The 27571-nt window shown below is 39.6% G+C and overlaps 1 protein-coding gene across 1 annotated transcript in view; it reads right to left on the reverse strand.

Annotated features, from left to right (window-relative positions):
- Positions 1–11050: 11050 nt before the first annotated feature.
- Positions 11051–27571, reverse strand: part of gdap2 (ganglioside induced differentiation associated protein 2) — a 30247-nt gene continuing 13726 nt past the window's right edge. Inside the window, exons 9-14 of the mRNA XM_014996733.2 lie at positions 27078–27154; positions 24759–24835; positions 24517–24656; positions 19139–19193; positions 17802–17945; positions 11051–13930 (exon numbers count right to left, since the gene is read on the reverse strand). Of these exons, the coding sequence (XP_014852219.2) occupies positions 13889–13930; positions 17802–17945; positions 19139–19193; positions 24517–24656; positions 24759–24835; positions 27078–27154 (535 nt within the window). The 3' untranslated portion in view covers positions 11051–13888. The remainder of the gene's footprint in view (positions 13931–17801; positions 17946–19138; positions 19194–24516; positions 24657–24758; positions 24836–27077; positions 27155–27571) is intronic.

The raw sequence follows: 27571 nt of genomic DNA on the forward strand, positions 1-27571 counted from the left end.
GGGTCCTTGTGTTAAAAATATCTCCTCCTTTTGGACAGATGGTGAGAGTTTTCTCTTAATGGTTAATCTGTTTCTGTCATCTCCAGCTCCAGCTCCCCTACCAACTGGTTTGAGCCTCTGATGAGGCAGAAAAAGGAAGTGTCTGAACAGCAAAATCTGCTTTTCTTTAGAAATGTGTGCAAAACTCTGTCGATATTCCACTAATGTGGAAAAATACAATTTCACGATTGCTGTGTTTCCATTAAGTAAGAAACACAATTAAAATCACACATGAATACATTTGTTCATACTATAAATCATTAAAAAACACACTGCGCCATCATCCTCCTATCACTTCCTGTTGTCGTCTTCTTCATGGTTTCCATCAGTAGCAACGTCCGGTTGTTGATTATGTGACTTGCGTGATGTGACACAAGTGTTTCCAATGCAGTTTTGCAAAAATAAACCAAGTTTGATAAAGCCAAAACAAACATCTCATACTAATTGCAAAACTTTTTATCTATGTTTTTTTTTTATTTGCCGTGTTTCCCTTAATAAAATTTATTTTCAAAATGTCAAAACGCGCAATTATAAGGTCAATGGAAACGCAACTTGTGAGAAACAGTGTTTTAATTGAAATGTACGTACTGCACATTGTAAGCAGTATTCTGTGTTTTCTTAATGATCTTAATGTTTTTCCCAAATATGTTTGGTCTTTTTAACACATATTTAAGAATTCATACCTTTAATTTGACAAAAAAAAAAAAAAACTTTGGCAGACTTTTGACTTTCGAATCAGCTTTATTCTCTGGGGGAAAAAAAGAAAGAAATTATTTACGAATTATTTACGATGCAAATGTTTTCTTAAGCTCAGCAATGCTCTGAAACATTTCAATCGGTAAAACGTTATGCTTAATTTCTATTGACATAAACTCCTTGGAATAGAAACTTTTTGACATAATAACTGCTCTTCATTATGCAACGCCGTGATCTCGGTTTTGCTTCGCTGTAAGAGTGTTTTTGATCTCGGTGACCTGGTGATGCAGACGACCTCCCTCCCAGGTCAGTCTAAACAGCTGCAGATAGTTCATCGCCTGCAGCTGAGACGTCCTTCAGCTTCAAGATAAAAAATTTTTTCTCTGGAACAACTGAATGATGAATGCAGTCTGGGATTGTCAGACCAGCCAGATGACGCGTTCAGTGTTGCTGGAGGGATTTGTTTCATGCATGTCACTATTTTTATTTTATTTTTTGTTTTTTTTTACTGCATAGAGTTATGAAGAGTCCTGCACTGTGTTCATGTTTGTTATCTGGATCATATTTGCTAAACACAATCCAGATAAGCACATCTATTCATCCAACCAGCTGCTGCAGGAAAACACACTGAGAATAACAGCCATGAGTCCCCAGAGCCCAGAAACACCTTCAGTATTTACATACTGAAAACCAAAAGCTAAACTACTGAGAAGTGAACCTGCCGATGTTAGCAGCTTAGTTACTGCTGTAGTTACAGGAGACGCTTAGTTAGGAGTTTAAAAAGAAAAAAGTGTTAGAATGAATGTGGAAGTGTCAGTACTAAGTCAGATTTCAGGGGAACATGTTCAATAAAAATTTAATTTTAGTGAAAGAATAAATTATATGATTCACTTAAAGGGGCAGTGTCACATAAAATCAAGTTTTTCGAGCTTTACACCATCAAAACATACCTTGACTCTTTCATGCATGTCTGAAAAAAAAAAACTTTAATCTCCATGGCAACCATTCAGCTGTGGAAAACACCTGGTTGGACCTAGCTCCACCTTCAAGGAAGAAGCTCCTCCTCGGAGCTGCAGTTTCCAAGCTTCTGCCTCACAGAGCAGCCCGTCCTCCGTGACTCGGCTCCTTCAGACTAGCCAGCAGCAATTAGCAAACACCTGATGGACCATCAGCTGAGCTCATTATATGAGCTACTTCTCAGTGCAACCCTGGTAAAAATGTTGCTAAAGGGTTAATAGAGGAGCCATGCTGTGATGACTTCCTGAAGGCGGAGTTTCAGAAAGAGCAGGAGTTTCTTAAAGAGACAGAGGCCCAATTTCAAGGCGTTAAATTAGGAAGTAAAATATATTTTGAGTCATTTTTGATATATATAGCATTTTTATAACAGAAGTTACTTTGTTGTGCTATACACAGAATGATACTACAGAGCAAAGTATCAGATCCACTGGTTGCAAAAACAAACTGTAAAGTATTTGACCACTTCCTGAAATCCTCACCTAAAATAAATTCACAGTTTCAGTGAGAATAAATCTAAAAATCATCCAAATGTCAGAATAACTGCAGAAACATTTTAAGTGTCAGCAGACGGTAGAAAACAGTGGGAACTCGGCTGCTTGTGTCTCCATCAGTGAAAGCTGCTGTGCAAGACCTGAGCAGTGCAGCACAGTCCTCTGTGTACACAGAAACAACAGTACAGACTACTAATGTCACGAATAATGATTATATCAAGTTGCTTAATCCTCTGAAATTATCTGAATTATGGGCTGGAGGGTTGAGTCGTTTTATTCTTTGTTGTCCGTCTCTGCTGGTCTGCTGTTGTGAAGCTGCACAGATGTATTTTTCTGCTGATTCATCATCAGTCTGGTGTTGATTCCTAGTTCATGGGATGCATATTGATGGTTGGTGGGAAAATACTAATATTAACATTATTCAGCTTACGTTTGTTTATTAAACGTTTGCCTGGTATCTGAAGTTCTGCAGTAAACTAATACGTATGAAGGTACACGCTCATTAATCATTATATCCTCACCATGTATGAAAATCAGGGGAATAAAATAAATTGAACAAACGTGTGTATAAAAATAAATCCATCTTCTGCTGCTGCTTTTGGCTGCAGTAACTCCGGTTGTCTTTCTGATGTCTTCAGTAACTCTGAGGAATCTTAGCTCACCAGAAACTGGAAATAATTCAGTGACTTTAATGTTTCTGGTTCCATTTCTGCAAAACAGGCTGAAATCACCATCAATCATGTCACCATATTTGGTTTATGCCAAGTGTGTCTTTTGTTTTTGGTGCTCAAATAATGCAGTTTTGGGCGCATCTTTTCGAGAAGGCGGCTTCGGGTTTGTCTCTGTTTGCTCTAACATGTTGTTTTGGTTTTCTTGGAAAAAATCAAAAGGTTTCCCATGATTTTTGTTTCAAAATGTAGGTCCTATGAGAATATTTTAGGGCTTTTTCTTTTGTTTTCACTTCTTTTACAGCATATTTCTCATTGCTTTCAACTAGCAGGATGCACTTATGGCAGCTTTCTGGCCGATCTTTGAAAATCCTGACCTGCCGATTCTGATTTGGGTCTATACCAATTTTTTTTTGTTGCTAAATGAGCTGGAAACACTGGAGTGAATATTGTTAACCGCAGACATGAGCTGGTGGGTCGACCTGTCAGTCAAACCAGAGAGGTTTGACTGACAAACCTTTGCTCTGTCTCTCTAACGACAGACCAAAGGAGGTCAGCGGTTGACCTTTAGACCTCTGCTGAGGTAGATCAGATCAGCTTCACATGTATGTATTGGCTGATCACCGATCTCTCAAACTCACAGAAATCTGTGCCGATTTATCGGTGGGTGCTCCTATACATGAACTTGCTGGGGTGATTAATTTTTAAAATGTGTTACTTTTATATTGTTTAAAGTATATCTATTAACATGTTTAATAGATATACACATTTTCGTCCAGATATGTTACGGACTCTTTCGAACACGTCGTACAGGTTTGATGTATTCGTAGAAACACCCCTTTTTATTTATTTAAATAAAAAAATTCAACATACCAATTATAACCCTTACCAGACTGATGGGCAGCTGCATTTTAAAGCTCTAAAGTGGCTCAAAAAGCCGTTTTATCTTTAAATTTCCCATTCTTACAGAAGAAGATCGTCCCCAGAAGCAGGAAGTGTGGACTGCATGAGAAGTGCTACGGTTTCTAAAAAGTCGCGGCTCATTAGCAGGGATAAAGTATTTACATGTCTCTGTCGGTATCAGCACACACCAGACATTGTGCTGCTGAGTTTCTTATCACAGCAGCAGCTTATCTGCTCCATTCATGCTGCTGCTGCAGCTGCTGCTGCAGCTGCATGTGTGCAGATGCAGCAAAGCCTCAGCATCCTGACACATCACACTTTATCACTTCACAGCATAATACATGATGGTTAACAAATAATCATGTTAAATATTCATTATTTTTAATTTCATTTGTTTGCAGTTTAAAATTAACATGTCAGATGTTGACATGAAGAAAAGTTTTGAAAGAAAAGGAAGAAAAAAAAAATCTTAAACCGTCTCGATAAACTTCCCTGGGTGATAAATTGTTCCAGTAATGATCGCGATAAACGTTAATATTGTTATTTTGAGACTGCTTTCAATTAATATATCGATAATGATATGATAATGCAAGTTCACCTTCTGACAGAGTGATAACATTTTATTTTGTGACAAACACTTTGTGACACTAAATATCCAAAATAAAACACAACGAAAAACTCACACAACCGAAACCATAAATAAAATAGATCCTGATGTCTCTGCAAACCAAATTCACCTTCAAAAACTATTAACCATCAGGTTTGAAAACGTTGAGCTTATTTTAATTGATTGTGCGATTTATTGATTGATTGCTCCTTTCGACAGGCTAATATGTGATGCTTAAATTTAACAGGACATTATGGTGAAGTGTCTGAATTCATCCGTATTTTTCATTCATGCAGAGGGAAAAATCCAACGTGCGCGACCATGGTTACATATATTTGCATGTTTTAATGGAGGTTTGCTGTTTGGAATCCCCTCTGGTGCGTTCAGCTCCACGTCCAACGAGATGCATGACGGAAACGCGACTGGATCCTTCCCGTTTCCTAACATCTGGATCTGTTTCCATCTACACTGTTCTCCTGAATCCATCTCACAACACACGTCTGCAGGAAATTCATTAGCACATGGGTTTTTTTTTAAATCTGATGCAGCACAGACAACCTCAGTCGACCAGCACACGTTTAGCCGCGCTTGTTATCCCTGGAAAAATGCTTTTTGATTCTCAGATGGCATGTAGCTCTCTGTAGTTTAGAAGCAGAGATGGACAGATGCCTTTAAGCACTACGGTTAATTGGAAAAGGTCTTAAAAACATGTGGGCAGCATTTGTGCTGCAGGAGAAAAAATATTCTGATTATAATTGTTTAAACTAGCATGACAACTTCATCAGATAATTTGGGTCTTTTATATATAAAATATAATTGCCAATTGGCCGGAAGACATCTGTGGTTCTCAGATTCCAGAATCATTTTGCAAATCAAGCACTGCCAGCCAGCAGGCGCTTATTATTAGAGGTTGAACCCCGTGACCTCTGGTGCTGTCTTGACTTTGAGTTGATCTATCGTTAGCTGCCATCATCCTGCATCACGTCTGTGGAAACAGACGAACAGGCAGAAAAATCAACTTTTTTGTTGCCATCTCTGCTTGAACTTGGTATGTTTGTAGTCGCCCTTAGAAATAGCTGCTGTTGCAGGTTGTAATCAGAGATAGATGATAACGTAAACACGCGGAATATGACTCATTAACTATTTATTTTTCAGTCCTCTTAGCCACATGACCAAAGCTTACTGTTGCGGGGTTTCTCAAAATAAAAACTTGTTTCTTGTACCTGAAAATGACTAGAATCTTTTGAGTCAATCCATTTAGTCTCTAAATGTTTTTTGAGGACTTGTATTTCAAAATTCACTGTGTTGGATATGCAAGCATGTGCCTAATTAGCATAAAGATTCAAATCCCATATAAAATTGAAAAAAAAAAAGTAACTAGATCTTGATTTCGAGATTTAACTGTTTAGTTTGAAAAAACGGTGCTGGCTGGATGTCTGTTTAACGGTTTTCACATTAAAATATTCACTGCGGCCTCATCAGCCTCTCCTGGAAACCATGGCAACAGTAACTTTAGACAAACACAAGAAAGGAAAAACTTTTTCCAGAAGTGGACATGCTAACACTAACACTGCTAGCTGTGGCAATGTTATGTAAAAACAGTTTTAAAAAAAACGCAGCTAAAAACAAATCTCCACATCCTGTGGTGTTCACATGCTAGCTAGCATTAGCGCTGAAGAAAAGCTAGCTGCTCAATGAAGTTTGAAAAGTATGTACTAAAATAAGAGTACAAGGCTTTTTGTAATAGACATAAGAACAACAGTTAGTAACAATAACAATTTATGTTATCCTAATTACTGCAAAACCAGTCATACAGATGAAAAAATAAATATTATCTGTTGAAGAAAACAGAAGTTATGACGCTCCTTGCTAATTGTGCTAACACCCACGATGTACCTTGAATTTATCTGTTGAACAAATCAAAACCACGTTCCTCCACTCTGTCCACGTCCACCGACCTTGAGATTTATGAATGCTCAGAAACACAGAGGTCGGTATTATGACGAAAATGTTTTGTGGAATCAGGCATCCAGGTTGTCGTTTTACATCTTCGTCATTAACTTGTCCTAAAGTCTCACCAGGCAGCCGGTTAATGAAGGCATCCATTATTGGATCATGGTTCCCATAAAACGGTTTGTTAAAGACATACTGTACTGCATTTACTACAATGAGTTGTTTTACTTCCAAAACCCAACAATGATGAAATACATAAATGTAATAAAATACGCAGTAACCATTAAAAGTCAGATCTGCTCATTCGCCGACAGTGTGACGGGGTTTTGGCTGCAGAGCTGCGGTCCAGATTTTTTACTTCCATATGTTTCTCATGCGATCCAAAAGCACAACATATGCTTTTAGGGGGGAATATGTTTTCCTTACAGATTGAATTTGTCCTCCCCCTGTTTATTTAAGCTGATGCGCTCATTAATGGGCGGAAGATTAAACGGTTCCACTCAGGCCAAAGTTTTTGAAGAAATGCAGAACTGCAGCGTGATTCGCAACATCAGCGTTCAAATCTTGATGCGGGACAGGAAACGTGGACGTTGGAAGCCGCACAGCATTCCAGCCGAGGCCTCATCAGAGTGCCAGACTCTGGGTTTGACCCTCAGGATGAGCGAACACACACACACACACACACACACACACACACACACACACACACACACACACACACACACACACACACACACAGCGGAGGAGACACGTCATCGCCCAGCTTTCCAGACCCGCACTCTGACACACTTATTTGCATCGTGTCCTGTTGTTAATTACTAATGTGGACAGTTTTTAAATTTTTTTTGTGTGTCATCTGGAGATCAGACCTGCTTCTATTGATCCAGGGTTCATACGAAACTGTAAGTTTGGGCTTCAAAGGAAGAGCTGAACCCAAACGTCCCTGATGATCCGTGGGCCGCTGTGCGTCCACACATGGCCGCAGAATGAGCTCTTCAAAGACGTTTCTTTTTTCAAACTCAACAGCAGACCTATGTGCTCATGTTTCTCAGCCACTTTTGTGCTCCATAGGTTTCACGAACACCATTACTGTCAATCAGAGTAAAAAAGGCTGAACACGAGTGAATGTCACAGATTTTAGATTTTAAAAAAAATGTTACAAGCCATGTTTCTTAGACATACCAACCACTTCCCCTCACCTTCTTCTTCTACTAATCCTCCATTTTGCATTATTTGATGCATTTAGTTTTCTTTCAGTTCTTTTTCTCTCCTGGTCTGTCGGAGTTCATCGTCTGTGATGGTGCTGCCAATGATTAAACATCGTCTTCATTTTTCTTCCTGTTTTTGTTTTTTTTCTATCCACGGTCGCTACATTCATTTTTGGTATGAAGAAATTCTGTTAAGTTAATGCCAACGCAAGAAACGATAAACTGCGTTTACATTACGAATGTCAATATTCCGCTACGGTTGAAAAAAAAAAAAAAACTATTTAGCAACTGCGGTATTTAAATTTGACAAGAACCGCAACTAAAGTCACAAGTGAATCATTTTGTTCACGCAATAATTCATTGAAAAAAAAAACATTCTGCCATCATCCTCCTACCACTTCCTGTCGTCTTCTTCGTCTTTTTGCCAGTAGTTGATCACGTGACTCGTGCAGTCTGCTGCGTTTCCTTGGACAGAAAACCTCTTTAATAATGAATAATGTTTTATAAGTTATTAGAGTGCATGTGAGACTGAATTAACATTTTTATAAAATGTTTTGAGGTGACATTTATTATGAAGTGATGCCACATAAAGGCGCAACATTTAAATGCGATCAGTAAACTGCATTACAGTTAAAACAAATAATTTCCTCGCTCCTCAGTGTGAATGAAACCGACTGAAGACATTTTTGCCTCTGTGTTGGGATCAGGTAGTCCCGGCCCGTCACGGGGAGCTCCATTAATCCGAGTTTAGATTAAAAATGGCTGAAAAGGAGCCGAGGAGGGTCAGAGTGGTCAGCAGGGTAAAGAGGCAGCAGCAGGGGGAGGAGGGAGCGGCTTTAATCAGCACTTCCTCTTCCCTTCCCGGAACATGACTCAGTTTTCTGCAAAGCGAAGGTGAGACCAGCGGAAAAATCACTCTGAATGCAACACCTGCTGTTTGTCCCGCTAATGCAGACACCGCCATGTTTCTACCGCAACGGCGCTCTCGGGTTTTTTCCTCACAAACATCTACGTCACATTAAGGATTTCTACTTTAAATACGGTCTAAAGTTAAATTAACGCAAACTTCTCTTGTTTTTAGGTCAGAATTAGGGTTGCTACCTTTCAGAAATTAAAATAAGGGACCAGTCATTTGGATAAAAATGTCACATTTTGTACCATCCTAACTGTGAAGCCCAGTGATGGCAGCATCATGGCAGATTGCATTTCTGCAGGAGGAACTGGTTCATTATGTGGAAATGGTGAAGCAACGTCTACAGACTCAGCCAGTAACAGACTGGACAGCAGCTCCAAGCTTACAGCCAAGCTGGTTTCAAAGTGGCTTCAGGACAACACAATCAGTGTTTTGGTGTGACCATCACAAAGTCCTGATTTCAGTGCTATGGAGACATTGTGGGAAGATCTGAAAAGATGTGTGTGTATGTGTGTATGTGTGTGTATGTGTGTCTGTGTGTGTGTGATGGCCTGCAAAATGGAGTCAGTTCCACTGGTTCTGGCAGGAGGAACAGAGCAGAACTCCAGTAAACTGAGACGCCTGAGGAAGGAAACCCAAAAGGTCATACAGTTTAAAAGACAATTTGTCCCTCATACTCACCACATGTATGTAAACGTTATATTTTAAGGAAAGTCACCAAAAAATAAATCTCTAAAAAATGTTCTCACTAAGTTTTCTGGCATTTAGCAAATAGAAATGATTTGGATAATTTTATCCAAACTAAAACAAGTGTAGGTTGGTCTGACTTGGCCTCAGACAGTGAGAAGAAATAAAAAAGGTTAATGCATTTTAATCCTGCGTATGTAAACTTCTGGTTTCAACGGTAAAACTCGTGCGTTGAGGTTTTGCAGCCTTGTTTCCAACCGTAACACTCGGCTTCCAAGAGCTGATCAGAAGACGGCCATTGATGCCATTAAGAACGACCTTCATTAAAACTCGTCTTCATTTCTTCCAGTGAGTCACTGAGCGTAGAACTGAGTGTGCCTCCGTTTCCAGCCACGGAAGACGAGAACTGGAGCAGTGTTTTATTTTACATCAAACATCCTGCAGTATTCACATAGTAAGTGTATCCTTTAAATCTGCTGCTACTTTTTTTCCGTCTGAATCAAAGCTCATCCAAGTCCCATGAACTGAGCACAGCAGCAGTCAGATTTTCTTTTAAATTTTTAGGTTTTGTAAGATCCTGATCAATCTTTAGCAGAGAAGAACGGCATTGAAAATTATTTTTAAGCAAACATTAATTATTCGTATTGGGAGCAGAGAGCGAGCACTTGCTGCAAAACATGGTTTAGCTATTTAAAAAAAAACAAAATTATTATAAATATAAAGCAGCACTAAAATCCCAGAGAAGTAAACACTTCAGCTTTAAAATACAAAGTTTGATGTGTTTTTGGGACGCTTCAATCTAGAGAATTTTTTTCTTTTGGTGGATATAGTTTTTATTAGATTATTAATAGATGTTTTAGAACTTCATAGAGTGCCTAGTAAAGAAATGGCTGGAGGTGTGATTTGTGCATTTTCAATTAATTACTAATAATCAGGTATAGCTGATGTCAAATTCAATTTCACAAATAAAATCTACTCAAGGTAGAGGAGCTTGATTTTCCCCCAGATTCTCAAATTTTGCTGTCACTATAGTGAGTTTCAACAAGTATATATATATATATATATATATATATATATATATATATATATATATACATACACACACACTGCAGCTTTAAGTCTAGAGTCACTGTTTTTCCCAAAATGTGAGCGTAAAGGACAGGACAGGAAGCAGCAGCTTTAGCTTCATACCTGCGCAGTAGTGCAAGCTATTGCTAGCTACAGCTACTGTTAGCATTTTCCATCAAAACTACTCATTTAGACTGGATGAGTTTTATAGTGTTATAAAGTCAGTATAAATCCTGGTTACCTAGATTGATGTCAGCAGCTTTGTTAAATATTTATGATGAATATGAATCATTCTTTTTAAACCCACTACATGCTAGCTTTAGCTTTAGTAGACATTTGTCACATTTAAGCATCAAAACTGATGCTAGTTAATTCCTAGAGGTTTCTAGAGTGTTCCAGAAAATAAACATTAAAAAGGATGTTCTGTAACTGGTAAATTACCACCTAGCATATTGTATATACTTCATATCATATGATGTATACTTCAGACTGCTTTTCTAACGATGAAGTTCTTCACTTTTTGAAATGGATCGGCCAAACAGGAAACAGTGGAAGCTCACCGTTTGACTTGAATGCATTGCTTTCATTCTAAGGACAAAAACATTAATTGTTTTGGGTCTCCAATGTTAGATTTTGTCACTGTACCTTTAAAAATCAAATATTTAAAGTTGAGACAAAAATCAGGTTATTTTTGTTTCACAAAGAAAACATCAGCATCTCAAAAATCGTATTTTCTTCAGTTACCATTGGCTCTGTGTTTTGCCTCCATTTATCACAATAAAAGAATCCAGACGCCTTGATGAAAGTCAAGGATTTTTAATCAGAAAATTAAAAAAAGATCCAAACAGAAAAGAGACTTCTTCAGACCCTGAAAGCTTTGGACAGTCTGAATCAACAACAATAAAATGACAGATATATTTATAAAAACAAAAAGATCACATTTCTGCAGTCAAAAATTGGCTCAGCTAAACATCATGTGAGAAAATCCTGGTTCTGCCGACAGTTTGTGAAGCCAGTGATTGTATAACGGATCTTCCTCCAGCACCTCCACTTCTTCTCATTTACGTTTCCTTTCATACGCACAAACACTTTAGCTAGAAGGCTACGTCTATATTATAGTAAACCTTCGGTTCGTAAACGAGCAGGTTAGCATTGTTTCCTACGATGAATCTCTTGCCGAGTTTCTGAGTTTCATCCGTTCTGAAATGAGGATGTTTACAGGAAGGAGAATCACCCTGAGAGGCTCGAGCCTTTCCAACGGAGCTGAAACGAAAGGAAAACACCTGGATGGCGAGAAATGAGCTGTAGTCCAACAGACGGTGATAAAAATTCACACAAAAGCAGGGATCCTAAAAAAGCTCCACAATTATACAGGGAGAGTTTAGATTTTTACTTTAAACTGAGGCTATCATCAGTAATCGTTCCAAACTTGTGTTGCCGTGGTAGCCGATATCAATCCGTTTGATGAGCCGAGATTCGTCCGACAAGAGGAGGAAGTTTGTATTTGGGCAACAGCATCAAAAGCAGCACAGTTCCTCTGCTTTTCCGATTCCTCGCAGCAACGCGGAGCACAGCTGGCTGTTAAAGCGGCAACAAACTTAATGGTTTCTTGTAAAAGCGTAGCAGCAGCGGTATGTTCCGTAAAGACAAACATTTTCACTTTGACTGAATGAAAGGAGCTAAAACAGGTCGTGATTTTTACTGGCTGTTGGCTTTCACAACTCTGACTTGCTCAGTTTGTGCTGCAAACACAGGGACACTGAAAAAACTAAATGTCACTAAGTAATTTTAGTCTAGTTTCTAGTGCTAATATCTTAGTACACATGAAATAAGACAAAACTAACTTACATGTAAGTTTTCAGCTATATATAGGAGTTATTTAAGTCAGTAATTCCTTAATATTGATAAGAAGAACTACAGTAGCTCCACTTTTTTCACTTTAAACATGGGAAAAATGTTCTAAGTAAAAACAAGATCTGCCAGTGGAACTAGCACTTCTTCATCGATGTTAAAGAATTACTGACTTAAAACAAAAGTTAGTTATATGTTAATTTTATTACATTTCAGGTGTCCTAAGATATTTACAATAGAAACTAGACCAAAAATACTTGGTAAGTTTTGTGTTTTTGCAGCGTTAGAAAACCATTACTGACGATGCATTCACAAAACCTCACGTCTGAAAATCTAAACTATTTCTTTACCGAACGAACAGAAAACATGGAACCAAAACGGTTTAATCAGTGGAGGACGAAAACTGAGAAAACCGGAGAAACTATAGCATAAAGTTAGTTTTAGAAGCAAGAAAACAATAGTGGACTGTACTTTTCTTATGGATGGTGGGTACATCAAGACACAAAGTTGAATTTCTACAAATAAAATCACTTATTTGGAAAAAAAGGAAAAATCCCGTGTGTTTAAATAAATAGGTAGTTTTATGGGATTTCTTTTACAAACCTGATTCAGTTTGTAAGATATAAACAGTATTTACAATTCAGGACGTAATCAGTCTCAGTTTTCCCTAAAGATAACTACAAATATCACTCTGTTTTAGCTTTGCATCAATTACTTCAGCTAGAGATTTAGTTTATTTTCCATTGATTGGTTCTGATTAGTGATCAGGATGTTAAATGAATTAAAAAACATGATGTACGAATGGGACCGTTTAATGATGAACGGAGCAAAATGAATTCAGAAAACCTGCAAAACACAGGAGAGTGCAGCGATGGTTCGCCTTCCAGTAGAGATTTACTAGAAACATGACCAAAAATTAGTACTTTCATGCATAAATGGGGATGAAATAAGTAAAAAAAAAGTTATTTTTTTTGTTGGAATTAAGTCTATCATGAAAATATGCATGTTAGCTTCTGCAACAAGGGCAACAGACGTCCTCTTTGTTCTCGTATTCATTTGTTTACACGAAGAGCTGCGAATTGAAACTCTTGCATAACTGCAGTAATCAGTTGAGGGAGAAAAAAATTTGTGGGATAAATGTTTATTTATTGACTCGTTTTACTCTAAACGCTGACAGACGCAGCGTTTCGTCGGCTGCCTTTCAGTTCAAACACGAAACGTTTTTTAAGACCAACAAGATTTCAGCTCAGCAGCTGGACAGCAGCAAGTCTGAAAACGCTGCCAGCCTATTAAAGAGTTCATGTCCGGGACTTAACCTCTGATTTACACATGACTGGTGAAAAGTTACTGCTCTAACTTTATGTTACTTTCTGCCCCACAGATTTAAGCTCCTCTTGTTGTCATAGCGACGTACTGCATTGAATAGTGAAACTTGCAGCCGGTAAATTCAGCTACCAGCTGGATAAGGTGTGTGATTTTACATGAAGTCAAAGGTTTTATGACTTGACTATTTGCTTTGGAGAAAATACGTTAAAAAAAAAAACTTTATGCGAGGAATAAACTTTATGCGCACTGACAAACGGTCGCTACCGCTGACCTGAGACGACTCTCTTCGTACGATTTTGGCGGGAAAATGTCAACAGGGAGATTTTCCCCGCCAGGGTTCACAGCCTGATGGAGTTTGTGAGTTCAGACCGCTCAGGCAGTCTGACGTCCATTAATAGGTTCCCCTTAGTGGGGCTGAATTCACGGCGTCCGCCTAGCAAAGAGGTCCAGCCGGCGTCCTGTCACAGACCAGAAGCCTCGTTGGGATGGTTTGGTCTGTTTACCTGAGAGAGGAGAGAAGATGGACTCAGTGTAATTTCCTTAGAGCACACAGTTTCTCATAGTTAAAGAAAACAAACTTAATAACATAAATATGTCTCCTAAAGCTTTGGAGGAACTCCACAGGTACATAACCCAGGTGGGAAGGTCTGCTGATCAATTTCACAATTCACTATTGAGGACAACCCAACTAGATGCTTCCTGCTAAGAGACAGAGGAGATTGCTGGACACCTGAACATGTTCTAAAGTGACCTCTGGGTATTGTGCATTGGAGAGTCGGCCACTGGCCGTTGTGTGTTACAGAACAGAGGTGTGTTTTTTTTCTTTTATGTTGAAAAAGCTCCAACTTGGACAAAAATAAGGAATCTGCTAAGTGTGTGATCTGTAACCTTTACAAGACACCGATGGCTGTAGTCCCAAAGCAAACGGTCTGTTGTTCTAAAGGAATCATGAAGTTTTAATCTGCAGCAAAAGGAAGAATGTTGCTGGTTTTGGTCAGTTAATGACAGAAGTAAAAAAAAAAAAAAAGCAAAATCATCCTCAGCTTTTCATTTTTTTCTTTGCCACAATGATGAACAAAGTGATGGGGTTGGGTTGTTTTTTATTGTTTTAATGAAACTCTATCCAAGCCTTTGTATCACAGGAAGATGACAGTACTACTTTTTAAATTGTTTCAGCTTCTCAGGTTGCTTTCCAGGAAAACGACAGTGACCAGGGTTAGCAGAACCACTTGTAATCCTTTCACTCTGGATTGAGGCGTGATTGGTGAAATATCAGCTGAGCTTAAAGGAGGAAATAATAAAAAGCTAGTTTTTAATCAGTAAATGTCTAAGTGGAGTGATTCTGTGGGGTGGAGTTACCGTCCTCTGCCTCGGTTCATGATGTGTGCTGAGCCTCGACCCAGCATTAAACATTGAAAAACCAAAAACGCGCCTCTGTCCGGATCCAAGGTGGAATCTTTTCCGTATATGAAGAAATGCCGGAAGACTCTGTGGGCGCAAATCATGTACAACCAGAGCAGTTTGGATCTGAACCAACAGCTCTGATCCTGTTGGTTCAGGATGCTGAACCAACAGGATCAGCATCCTGATCAAGTGATCAGGATTACTTTTTTTTTTTTTGGCAATATTGAGTGTTAAAAAATAACAGTATGAATATTTTTTTGTTTTTTGAGGGGGACAGTTTTACAACAAGCATATTTTATGATTTTTCATTCACCTGATGTTAGCTCAGGCACACTTTTCAGTTCTCCTTTGAGCTCTGGATGTTAAAATTCAGCCTAGCTTCTGTGCTGGTTGCAATTCAACATGTGTTGACCTTCTAAAATCATAAACTCGCTCTGCTCACCGCATCTGGTTCAACTTCCCGCTGCAGGATCCACTGTCCACTCCCCCACTGGAGCGACGGCTGAACTCAGATTGCGGTTGTACGACTGCCTGTGTTTGTTTTAGACATTCGGCGAAGATAAAGGAGCTCAAAATGCATCTACTCTGACTTAAAACTCTGAGAAAACGTCTTGTTTACCTACAGATGTGTTCTGATTCTCTTCAAAGCCGTGTCTGCGCTCAGACTGACAGACGCTCGTGAAGGGCAGGATCGGTTCATGACCGCACGTTGGCTTTTTTGCAGATGATGCTCTCCTATTTGTATGACTGGAAGTGAGCATGTTTACTCTTTTACACGTTCTGGTATTAAATCCTGCTTTTATAACTCATTGTAATTGTTCTAAATGTCTAAAGGATATTTTTTTTGTCGCTCAATCAAAATGTTTTTACTGAAGAAATAAGACGTGAGTAGTAGAGGAAGCTTTTTTTTGCTAAACTGGATCAGATGTCACAACAGCTCAATAAAGGATAAACACAAAGGAACATAAACACACAATCTTTTTTTCCTTTTTGGTCAAAAATAACAAGGAACTACTTTGTCTGTATCCAGCGGGTTCCTGTTTAAGGACTTGATTTGACGCGGTTCGGGAACCGAGGCAGAACGCTCTGGGCTTCGTCATCCTAATTGGATGTGGAGGCAAGCTGATTAATAGGTGACATTTTTAGAAAAGCAAGCACGTATTACTCCAATCAATCGCTGATTCCCCCCCGTCATCTCAGAGGAATATCAAACTGAGATAAAAGCGCGCTCAGAAGTGCCTGGAATTAAACGCACATGGTGTAAACACATTACAGAGCTCGGCCTTGGAGACCCAGCAGAAAAATCAGTGTCGAATTAGGGTTGCATTAAATTACAGTAAATGGAGAACGGATGTTCGCCCTGGGTGACTCAAAACATAGGCTTGTTTTAATGTTATTACATTAGTATGTACTATGAATTGCGGACTTGCCTTGCCTCGTTCCATTTGGAAAACCAAGGAAGTGAACCTGTTCGAACGTAAGAATTGGGCTCCAACTGCACATTTCTCTGACTAAACCCGACTCACCCAGTTTGGCGGTTTACAGTTTGTGTAAATTCATAGCCAAAGAGGAGGGTACAGGGCAGCAGCCTCATTAGGTCAGGTTAGAAAGCGAAGCGTTTCAGTTTACAGCCTCTGAACAGTTCAGACGATCACCAGATCCAGATCTGACTACCATCATCGGTCATTTAGGAAAATAAAACAAAACAAAATATGTGGTTTGCATTTTCAAGCCAAAGGAATGTGGACAGAACAGAGAGGAGGAAAAGAAAAAAGCTTTGAAGGCGATGTAAGATACCAACAAGAGCTGGTAGATTTACAGATTTCCTCATTTTTGAGCTTTTTTAAATGTTTCAGGTCATTGAGCTACATCAAACACACAATGTAGTTTTATTGGGGAGAAATCTATCCAAACCAACGTGGCCCTGTGTACAAAAAGTCATCACCCACCAAGCATTTCAGGAAAGACCAGCGAGCCTACAGTAAAGCACGGGGATGGCAGTATGATGGATGGGGAGCAACCAGCTATAAATAATGAAAACATTAATGATTAATGTGGGTTATGGATCAGGACAATGATCTGAAACACATCAGGTATTCCACCTCTGAATGGATAGAAAAAAAAAACAGTGTCCTAGTCAAAGTATTTATTTTTTCACAGAGGGCCGGGTTGATTTGAATAACTTTTTACCCCTTAATAAATAATAACAATTAAAAAACATAATTTTGAAAATATTTAACTCTCTGTCAGTCTGACATTAAACTTTTATTTAATCTGGAAATGATTTAAAGGTCAGTATATAACTAAAACTTTTATTTAAAAAAAAAGTTTTTTTAAACATATTTATTATAACTGTCACCATGTCATCACAGTGTAATATAAGACAGATAATCTGTGAAAGGATCAATCTCCTCCACCTCCCTCCTGATGGATACTACTGCCATCTGAGGAAATGCACCAAAAACAACCAATCAGAACCAGGAGACGGGTCTTAGCGCTGTCAATCAATCTAATGTATGCTGCTAAATGTGCTAATGTCGGAGAAACAACTTACCGTTAGAGAAAAACAGTTTTTTCCACCATTATCTGTGGTTCTGCTAGCTAGCCTTAGCATTCATAACAGGACAGGCGAGCAGCAGTGTAGCAGAGAGCAGGAAGTAAAGGGGTGATTGACAGCGCTAAGACCCGCCTCCTGGCTCTGATAGGTTGTTTCTTGTTAGTGGGAGTTAATGGAGGAGCTCGATTTTTTTATTTATTATGTTTTTACACATTCTCTGCCTCATACCATACTGACAGTTTCAACAAATATGCAAGAAACACGTTTTATATCATCTACATACTGGAGATTTAAGTGTGAGGAAAACATTTAAATAGATTCTCCCACTACTGGACTAATATAAAAATTATCTGCAGAGTAAAGACCAGATTCACATTTTCTCCGTGTGAAGCGGTCTCGGCGCGCCTCCTTACTCGTGCGTCGTACTCCAGGACGAATGGAGGAATGTCGATCTGCTCGGGTTTGATGCAGGTGAAGAGCTGCGGCAGGCTGTCCAGGTAACGGACCTTCTCCTTCAGGCCCGACACGCTGAAGGTGGTGAAGAACCAGGTGGAGACCTGCGCAGTGTGTGGACACAACGACAGGGTCACGGATGGTGTTTCGTGTTTATTTGGAGCTACTGTTAACCCTCCACAACGAAAGATAAACTAAAGAGGTTTCTAAAGAAAACAACAGAAGTCGACTAAATCTAATGACCCTTTAATGATCCTAACAAAAGCCTGGCCGTTTGCAAAAAGCACTGCGGTTCTTCTAAACAATGAAGAAACGAACATAAACCAGAACCCACTCTCGCTGGAACGTCCTTTGCCAAAAAGGCAAATATTTAGAAGTACAACATTTTGTGTGTTGACTGCGGTAAACATCTAAGTGTAACGAAGTACAGCAGATTGTCTAATAAAAAAAAGGTGAAACTTTGTTCAAGTTCAAGCTTAGTTAATAAGGTCGATATCAGCCCCTCAAAATCAGGATTACAGGTGAAATTTAGCTGTTGCTATTGAGTTGATTAATTAAATAAACTTAGTTTTGTTTTACTCTTGAGGTTAAACTGAAAAACTTCTAAATACGTAGAGTCTTTTAGACTTTTTTTTCTTTAGCAGATGTTTATGATTAAAGTTTGTTTCTCAGACGGGGGCAAATTACGACAGAGTATTAGGGTCAGACAAAAACAATAATAATAAGAGTATGAGAATAAAGTTATATAATTACAAGAATAAACTCATATTGATACAAGAGTAAACTTGTACAAAAATAAAGTCACTATAATACGAGGAGAAAGTTGAAATAATATGAGAATAAAATCTTATAGTATTACAAGAATAAGGTTGAAATAATACAAGTATAAAATTATAATATTATGTCAAATAGGAAATATTTTTCACTGCAAAAAAAAAAAGTTATTGTGCAGAAACTAAAGAAGCGTCTCTTAGTAAAACTACTGTTGCTAGGCTACGATTAGCATCATGGCTGAGCAGAAACACACCAGTGTTATTGAGGTGCCAGTCACTAAAACGTTGCTTTAATAGTTGTGATTAAAGTGTTTATTAAAAGAGAAACCCTGCTGTAATCTGGCACTAATAAATGTAGTGGATGATCTTATCCTCTGCTTTTGTTTTTTTATCACTGTTGTAGATTTTTCCCTCTACATCACCACCTCCACCATAAGGCATCAACAAATTAGAAAGCTTTGCAGAAAGTTCAAACAGCTAAAAAAAAGGGGGGGGAGAAGTGCCATGAAGGCGCTGACTCCTACCTTTGAGCGAAACGTTGGATGTACAAAATAAAAGGCCCTCAGATTCTTTTTATACCTGCAACACAGCAAAAACAGCAGAGATGAGACAGAATCCGTTTCATTCAGCATAATACATCTCACTTTTAAAGCAAAACAAAAAAAAGGAATCAGTGTGAACTTGGAGATTGTGGAAAGGATGAGATAATGACAAATATATAAAAAAACAACATGTGCAAAGTGAAGTCACTGTAGCAGCACTTCTAAAAGTGTGGGTTTGAGGTCCAAAAACCACAACTTTTCCCAACAGTCAGCTCCAACCTGTCCATCAGCGATGAAACAATTACCACACAGTCATACAAAACACCAGCCGTCCCACAGAGACCACTGTCTGTGTTACTCACTGAAAACGTACAATAACTTGTTAAAAAAGCGTGACAAATGAGTACAGACGGACATAACATAGGCTGCTCCACATAACGGCCTCTGGCCAAGGTCCTAATACCAAGTTATGTCATTTTAAAATTAAAGCGGCTTCCCAATTCTCCCAGCAATTAGAGACACATGTTTGGTCAAAAAGTGTCCACATATCAGGTCCACGGGCCAGAACAGGAATCAGCCGTGTGAGCTCAGCCGATGTTTTGGTAACCATGGGTACTTGAAGGGCGGGGGAGTCAGAGAAAGTGATCAGTCATCAACAAATGCAGCAATAAGAACAGAAACAGAAAAAACGTGGCCATTGTTGAGGCTGAATTGCTGAAAAGTTGATAAAACCCCCCAAACATGACGACAATCAGCCAACATCTCACACATCTTTCTCATTAACGTGATTCACAAGGCGGCTGAGTTCCTTTGTTCCGCCTAGCCGGGCTTGATTCATCGTCTTATGACATCTTGAGCCATTCGCTGGAGTCAAGAGGTTGACCCTGAGCTCTAATCTTCCTCCAGAGATAAGCAAAACTCTCTGCAGTATCTGAGTCTGCAAACAGCAGAGACGCACTGCTGAGGTCACCACCCGATGCTAAGGTGGGAGCTGGCTACCTCGGTGTGGCGAGGAAAATCATGCTTTTGTTTTAAGATTAAACCGACACACAGACACGGTTCTCGACTTCCTCTCAACAACCGGGGCTTTGAAATCGTTGATACACCAGAAGTGTAACGATGAGCAAACCTGAGACTGCCCAAAGCTGATCTGTGTTTATTCCCTCTTTGTGTTCACTTAAATTCGCCAAAATTGAACAATTAAACATCTGCGCTTACTATGGCCTTGCAAAAGTACTTCAAGATCTTTTCAAGCGTCACATCAAAGCTCAAACTTTAACATATTTTGCAGCGTTTCACTTGACAGACCAATGACATCTTACTATTGGAGATAACTTCTGGTGTGACCAGTCATGGAGACTCAACTACCACCAGTTCTACCTACTTAGTCTACAAGACAAATACAGGTTTGTCAGAGCCGTAGGATACCTCATTCAGTTTTCAGACAACCGGGCTTCAACCCTCGCTGCAGGAGAAACATCTCGCTCCCACATTTCCTGAACTGAACTGATGACATGAGGGGTGACCGAGGAGTGGAAAGTCGAAACCACACGATCACCACAAGGACTGCAACGAAGATAAGACCCCGCAATAACGTCTTAGTGAACCAAAGGAAATGAGTCGGGTGCAGACAGTAGAGCCTTACAGATGTATGAGGGGAAGTAACAAAGGAATACCCAAGAGGAAGACGATCCCTCTGGTGGGACGAGCCCTCAGGTGGGTGTATTCCCTGGCACACACAAGCTTCCCTGGTCTCCACCACTCAGTGTGAAAGTCATTGACTGGACAGGGACTCTCCCTGTGTGACCTGGAGTCCAGGACCGAAACCCCGTTTCTGCTCTGCCCAAATACACATCATCACTGGACAAAGTGAATGTAATCGCTTGTTCTATGGTCCAGAGAAAACTAACAAAATTGAAATGAAGTCAAAGCAAAATCGCTCCACCCAACTGAAACCCGGGTGGAGCAAAACCTCTGACAGAAAAACAAAGCTGCACGGTGAAGGTAGCGAAGCTCACGTTGTTACCCGTTGTTACTTGGCGAGGCATTTTTTGCCTCATCAGTCAACAACAAGGCAAAGGAGATGGAGAAAGGAGATAGAGGGGGGGACTGAATGAGTCACGCGTCGGGTCCGTAAACTTATTTTGTGGGAAACCATGGAGAAATTGACGTTAAAGCCCAGGAGCCTGATCTTAGAAGACTCCATATAAGGAGGACTGATTTGCTTTTGCCAAAAATGAACGTATTTCATGTGAGGCCGTAAATTTGTGGAACATGCAGCAATAATCTGCAGCTCATTTTCCGGCCTTTAGACCCAGAGCACCCAGACATAACGGTGTTGCGCCATAACGAGATTTTGGCTGGAAATATTAGGTTGTCCTGCTGCTGGACAATATTTGCCATCCATTTTATTATTACTTTTAATCTTCCAGATATTTGACCAGCCGTGCTTTCTGTCACTGTATCCAAGCCTCCTGCTCTGTGTAGTTGTGTGCTTGTAAAAAGCAGGTGAATATTAATTTATGATACGTAAAAGATCGGGTTCGATCACGTACGTCAGGCTTTTTGCGCCACATGCCTGAAGTTGCTGCTTTACAAAGAATCTGCATCCATTTGTAGCCGCAGCACACATTTATTGCTTTGGACCCGACTCGATGCCTTAATTTCTGATTTAACCACAAAGCGTATGATGTAACGCTGACAAAATGCTGCTGTTATACCGTCGATCGCTGTAGCATTCAGCTCTTTATCGGCCACAGGCGTTTATCCAACTTTTACATTTTTCCAGACTCTGTTTGCGTTTTGGCTCTATTCTGGATGTTCTGGATAAAGTGCGTCATAATTTCAGGTCCCCCACTGACTAGTTTAACTGTTTTCCAATATTAGTTTTCGCCAAATCTCAGCGCATTTGCAACGATAAACGCCGACTCTTTGTCAGAGGTTCACGTCCTTCAGGTGAGGGGATTTTACTATCCTGTCATGACGTAGTGAGTTTTAACAAATATGTAAAAGTTACCAGCTGCAACTTCAAGTCATGCCAAGCCAACATGTGTCTGCTGCCTGCTAGGCAACTGGAAATCATAAAAATACCTCCAAAAGGAAGTGGCTTTTCTACATTGCATTAAACAGCAAAACAATCTCTACGTGAAGCTTACATGTGGCCATGTAGGATGTATGAGTACAACTTACAATGAAATGTCAGGACGTTCATAATTTGCATTCCACCTGCATTCACCGAGGCCTGTGATGAATCAGCGAAGGGCGTGAAGACGCTCGGCGTTGTTGTGAATGACTGCCTGGGCTTTCCCCGTTCCACTGAAAGGGGAAGTGGGACGGAGGAGTTTTCATTCATGTTCTGTGACGGCCGCCTGAAAGCTGCACCCGGCCTGTCCGCCATCTTAATCCTCCACCATGTGAACGGACCGCTCGCATAAAAAAAAGCAACAACCAAAACCTAAAACTGTCGTCCTTCGTGTGAATTTATTACGCAGCATGAAGTGAAACTAGTGGAAAAAGTTGCCAGATAGAAAGTGAATGAGAAAGATTTGGTGAAACCAAACGAATGAACATTTATAGAAAGCAGGGAGAACAGCAACATGATGTGTTTGAAGGTGTAATGGCTGCAAGGAGATTCCCACAGGTTACCCAAAAAAATACTGAGTTTTTCTTGAAGTTATCGTGGCAGGAAGTTTGTTTGTGTGAGGATATGAATACATATTTTACCTCTGTGAAGGTAGTTTATGTTAGAAAACAAAGAAAGAGAAAGAAATCTTGAGTAAATAAATATAAGCCTCATTTTAGATAAAGAATAAAACAGATCATTTTAATTATGTGGACTAAACAAAGTAAAACACACAAGTATTGCTGGAAGTATTCAGCTAAACAGAACCGATATCTTAAAAAATACGGCATCCAGGTCCTGAGGCTCGAATCCAGATCAGGAAGTAGAAAGACTCTGACAGACAACTTTAAAAACCAGAGTGACTGAGATTAAAAGGAAGAGCACAGTGGTCAGTGCTGGAAAAACAAAAACAGGTGGATAAACAGAAGTCAGTCACATGTGATGAACTCTGAGCAGCAGTGGGAATAACAAAAACTCACCATCAGTCAGAATCTCAGAATCTGTACCCAGCATGTCAGAAACCAAAGAACAAATCACGTTCGTAGGGTCTGAATAATTTAAGACTTTGACTGTTTTTGGCTGGTCTTCAGAATAAAGGCAGAAAGTTAAAGAGAAAAAAGTAAATCGTTAAAGCCAAGCTGTCCTTGGTGTCTTATAACAAAAAGTGCATCTAATTCAGAGTAAGTTTTTCTTCTCAAACAAAACAGCTCAACACCAATGAAATGTCCAAATCAATTCAGTTCAACGAAGGAAAATCACATTTTGTCAAAACTCATTTACACATCCTGTGGATGGTGGCAGCGTGGGCAGGAAGGACCTCCAGCAGCAGTCAGTTTCGCAACGAATCTGAAAAGGCCTCTGACTGAAGAGTGTGTCTGTCGCACACAGAGCTGGACGATGCGGCTGAAGAACATGTCAGGATCTAAAGGTTCCATATCAATATTGATCATTATTTCTCAGCAGCTTCGCGGCACGTTGGCGAAACATGAAACTGCTGCTGCGCCAGTTACTCAACAGGCTGTTGCTAGGCAACCAAAGAGTGAGAGAGATGATGCCACCATCTTATTCCTCTGCCTACATCTCCCATAATGCAGAGCGGTTCTAGATTGGAGTTGAGTGAATATTCTATCAGATGTATAATCTGTTGATATTGATAACATGCCTATCGTGATACATATTGTTATTGATTTACTGTACACCCCTGTCCCACATGCCTGTCATGACATGCTAACCGTTGCATTGTGAGAGGCGACGTTTCAAAGTAGCATGTCATCGGTGACGACAGCCTCTGGCAAGCAGCTCTAATCCCGCTCATTTGTTTTTGCCTCTTTAAATTTCAGTCTGTTAAACACACTGATGGTCGTCTCCATGTGTGAGACTCTCCTTAAAGGAAACGCTGCATCTCTTTTATTGCAGCCATTAGCTAGCTGGCTACAGTCTCCATTACTCAGCCTGGCTCAGCTACCACATCGTTGAAGTCTGTTGGTGTTTTTAATCATCCACTGTTTTAAGCCTAATGAGGTTTGTGTGCTTTAAAATGTAGCACTGCTGCCAAAAGACGGACCTCTACAAACTCATTGATCAGTTTTAACTCCAATGTCTTCGATTGGAAGCCGGTTAGTTTATCAAACCACGAATAAACTCCGTTGGCGGATCAGTTCCCAGCGCGGACTCAAGAAAAAATAAGATCTGAAACTCTGAGTTCAGTTTGACTCAGGAAGTAAAAGTTCAGACTGACTTGATGTCGACGACGTCGTAGAGGTTCTTGAGGAAGTCCGAGTCCAGGTGGTTGTGCTCTCCGGTCAGCGTGTGGAAGTAAACGATCACATACTCCTTCACTGTGATGTGATCCATCACATGGATGAAGTACAGCAAGGCCTGAACGGGAAACACAAGCTGATTTTTAAAAGCCCTGCTCTTTAAAACAGGAAGCGAAGAGTCGATTGGGCCCAAAACTGCTTAGAAGATTTTTAAAGATACCTTTTCGAGGTCAATGAGGGTCACTGGGATGTTTCGTCCAACCACCACCATCACCGTCCTGCCGCATATGTCCACACCTAACAGACAAACAGAGACGTTAGAGAAATTCGCTGGTAAAAGTTTCACCATCAAGAATCTGTCTCTTCAACGCGTTAACAAGCTCTACTTAAGCTTCTCTATAGTTAGATTTATTTGAGCCGATACCGCTTTTCCATTTTATAATATCTGTTGGTTTTTCAGTGAAGCAGAGAGAAGCAGGCTATTCATTTTTATTATATTTTATAGTACCATCTCTTCCTGGATTCAATAAATCAGAAGGTACAAACAAATATTTTGCTATCTGAAGTTCTTGAACAGGAATCAGAACTGAGTCAAATGAGGACGAGCAGCTCAGTCATCAGAAACTGGCCACACAGTCTCTGATCGGTGCATTTTTAGTAATTTATTATATCGTTTTGTTTTTTCTCTGAAGAGGAAAACAGATAAGGCAAGAAAATACATTATGATGTGGCTTTTTATTAGCCAGAGCAGAGCGAACATGAAAAGTTCTGCATCTGTAACAACATCGCTGCGGGAAAGCCGAGAGTCCGTCAGCGTGAAAACAGGCCGGCCCGGTTATCAGCCACATCAAACCACCGACTTCATGCTTGAACTTCGTGACACGTCTAAAACTATTCTGAGAGCAGAGTTTGCTTAAGTCCAATTTGAATGCATGTTTCTGTTCTCGGGTTGCAGAGCGACAGCGTCTGCAGTCTCACTGAATTCGCCACAAGTCAGCCAGGTTTGACGACAAAAGAAACGAAACAAATGACACCTAGGAAAACAAAAACAGATGATGTTACAAATGATGTTACAACATGCCGCCAATCATTTAGTTTTCATCTACTTGGACTTCCTGCTATTTGAAATCGACTAGAAAAGCAACTTTTTGTGCTACTTGGTTGCTTTCTCAATAAAAAGTGAAAAGGAGAAGAAATTCAGCTTCTACTACAACCATTAAATATTAAAAGTTTCCTCATTTAAAAAACATAAATGAATAAAGATGTCATGTTGAAAAAGGAAATCCCACAGCCAGATACAGGACTGTACAAAAACAACAACATCATCAGCGCCTCCTCCTGGTGACAAACAGCAGCTGCACCTTAGAAACGACAAACTCGGTTGATCTCTCACAAAACCACATTAGAGGCTCTGGACCACAACACACACATAACACACACACTCTACACACACTCTAGTTTCACTCACTGACAGCATGCAGAGGAAAGAGGCTTTAGTAACTGGCTGAAGGTTTTATCTGGATTCAAAGTTTCCATTCAACAAAAAAGTTCAAACAAAATGATTTTAATTCAAGCAGAAGGATCGTGTTTGTCTGAGGTTTTTATTCAGGGTTCCTATATTTTACATATCTAAATCCAATATTTCTACTAACTTACGTTTCTAGATCCTCATCCAGTATTTCTGATAACTTCCCATGTGAATATATAATATTGAGGTAGAACTGTCAGGTCCTACTTATGGCTGTCACAATTGGCAATTAATCAATTGATTAATAATTTCCATTCTGATTATTAGCATTTTTTTGGACAAAATACTCTGTAATTTCATTTACAGAGACTCCATAAGACATTTTATATATGGTTTCGGTTGCAAATAGTTTCCATTTCCTTTTTACTGTTGTCGTGTTTTGGATATGTAAAATATCTCCCAGCTAAATGTTGTGTACGAAATTAAAGTTCATCTTTCATTATTATGGCATGTATTATTTTAAAATGGTCTCAAAACAACAGTATTATTGTTTATCGCAATCATTTATGTGTTATGGTGACATCAAGTCACACTGTAACGAGACAATGAAGGCTTTTGCTTCAATCATCTGTTTTAAAATCCAGAACTCTTGAATATTCAGGGATCTACACCAAATGTGATTCGTCTCTCAGTTTGAAAACTTCTGGAGCTGTTTTGTGTGAAACACTCCTAAAAAAGTAGCAATCTGAGAGCTTTTCATATCCAAGAACCTCATGAACAGTTCAGCCTGAATGTAAAGCTGTTCATAGAAAGAGCATGAAGACAAAAACAACTCTTTACTGACGTGTGTTCATTTAGTCAGTAATACTAATGGGAATGTTAACCTTATTTTTTGCAACTTTGAGTCAGTCTACATTATATTTGGGTAAAATACATGTAGGTTTGAAGTTGTAATGTGAAACAGTTTAAATAGTCTTCAAATGCAAAACATGAGATGATAACTGGCTGCCTAGGGATGTTGAACAGTCGATACTTTAGCTGCTGTAAGCAGCAGCCGCCTCTCCCACCTACCAGTCTGATATAAGGCTTTCAGCGCAGCGATGTCCGACAGATCCTCCGCTCTCGCTCGACACAGCCAGCGACTGTAGCTGCAGGACCCAAACACACACAGAAAGAAAAAAGATGCTTTTTGTTACACAGTGAATGTAATGCAACCAACACCTGTGCAGAAACATAACCGCCGAGTAACATCTGGTAAAACCGAGGCTCTCTGTGAAGTGGTGGCTGATGCTGTGGACGGCTTCAAATCATCTCTGCTGCGGTTTGGAGGAAATCAAAGCAGGTCGTTTAGTTCGGTGGTTCTAAGTTACACTGAAAACTCTGACAGCCCGTCTGGGATTCCTTCTGAGGCATTCTTTCTTTTTTTACACCTGCTTTTGCACTCAGTAAAGTAATGGTAGCAAAAAATACAAGTACAGACGTGTAGAGAAATTTTCCAGTTTTCTGTTTGCCAATTTCTTTACAAGGGTTATAAAGCATCTTAACTTAGTGTAAACTTTGTTTTA

This window comes from Poecilia mexicana, unplaced genomic scaffold (genome assembly GCF_051168715.1).
Source record: "Poecilia mexicana isolate PSO_F unplaced genomic scaffold, ASM5116871v1 scaffold_2, whole genome shotgun sequence".
In the NCBI taxonomy this organism is placed as follows: Eukaryota; Metazoa; Chordata; class Actinopteri; order Cyprinodontiformes; family Poeciliidae; genus Poecilia; species Poecilia mexicana.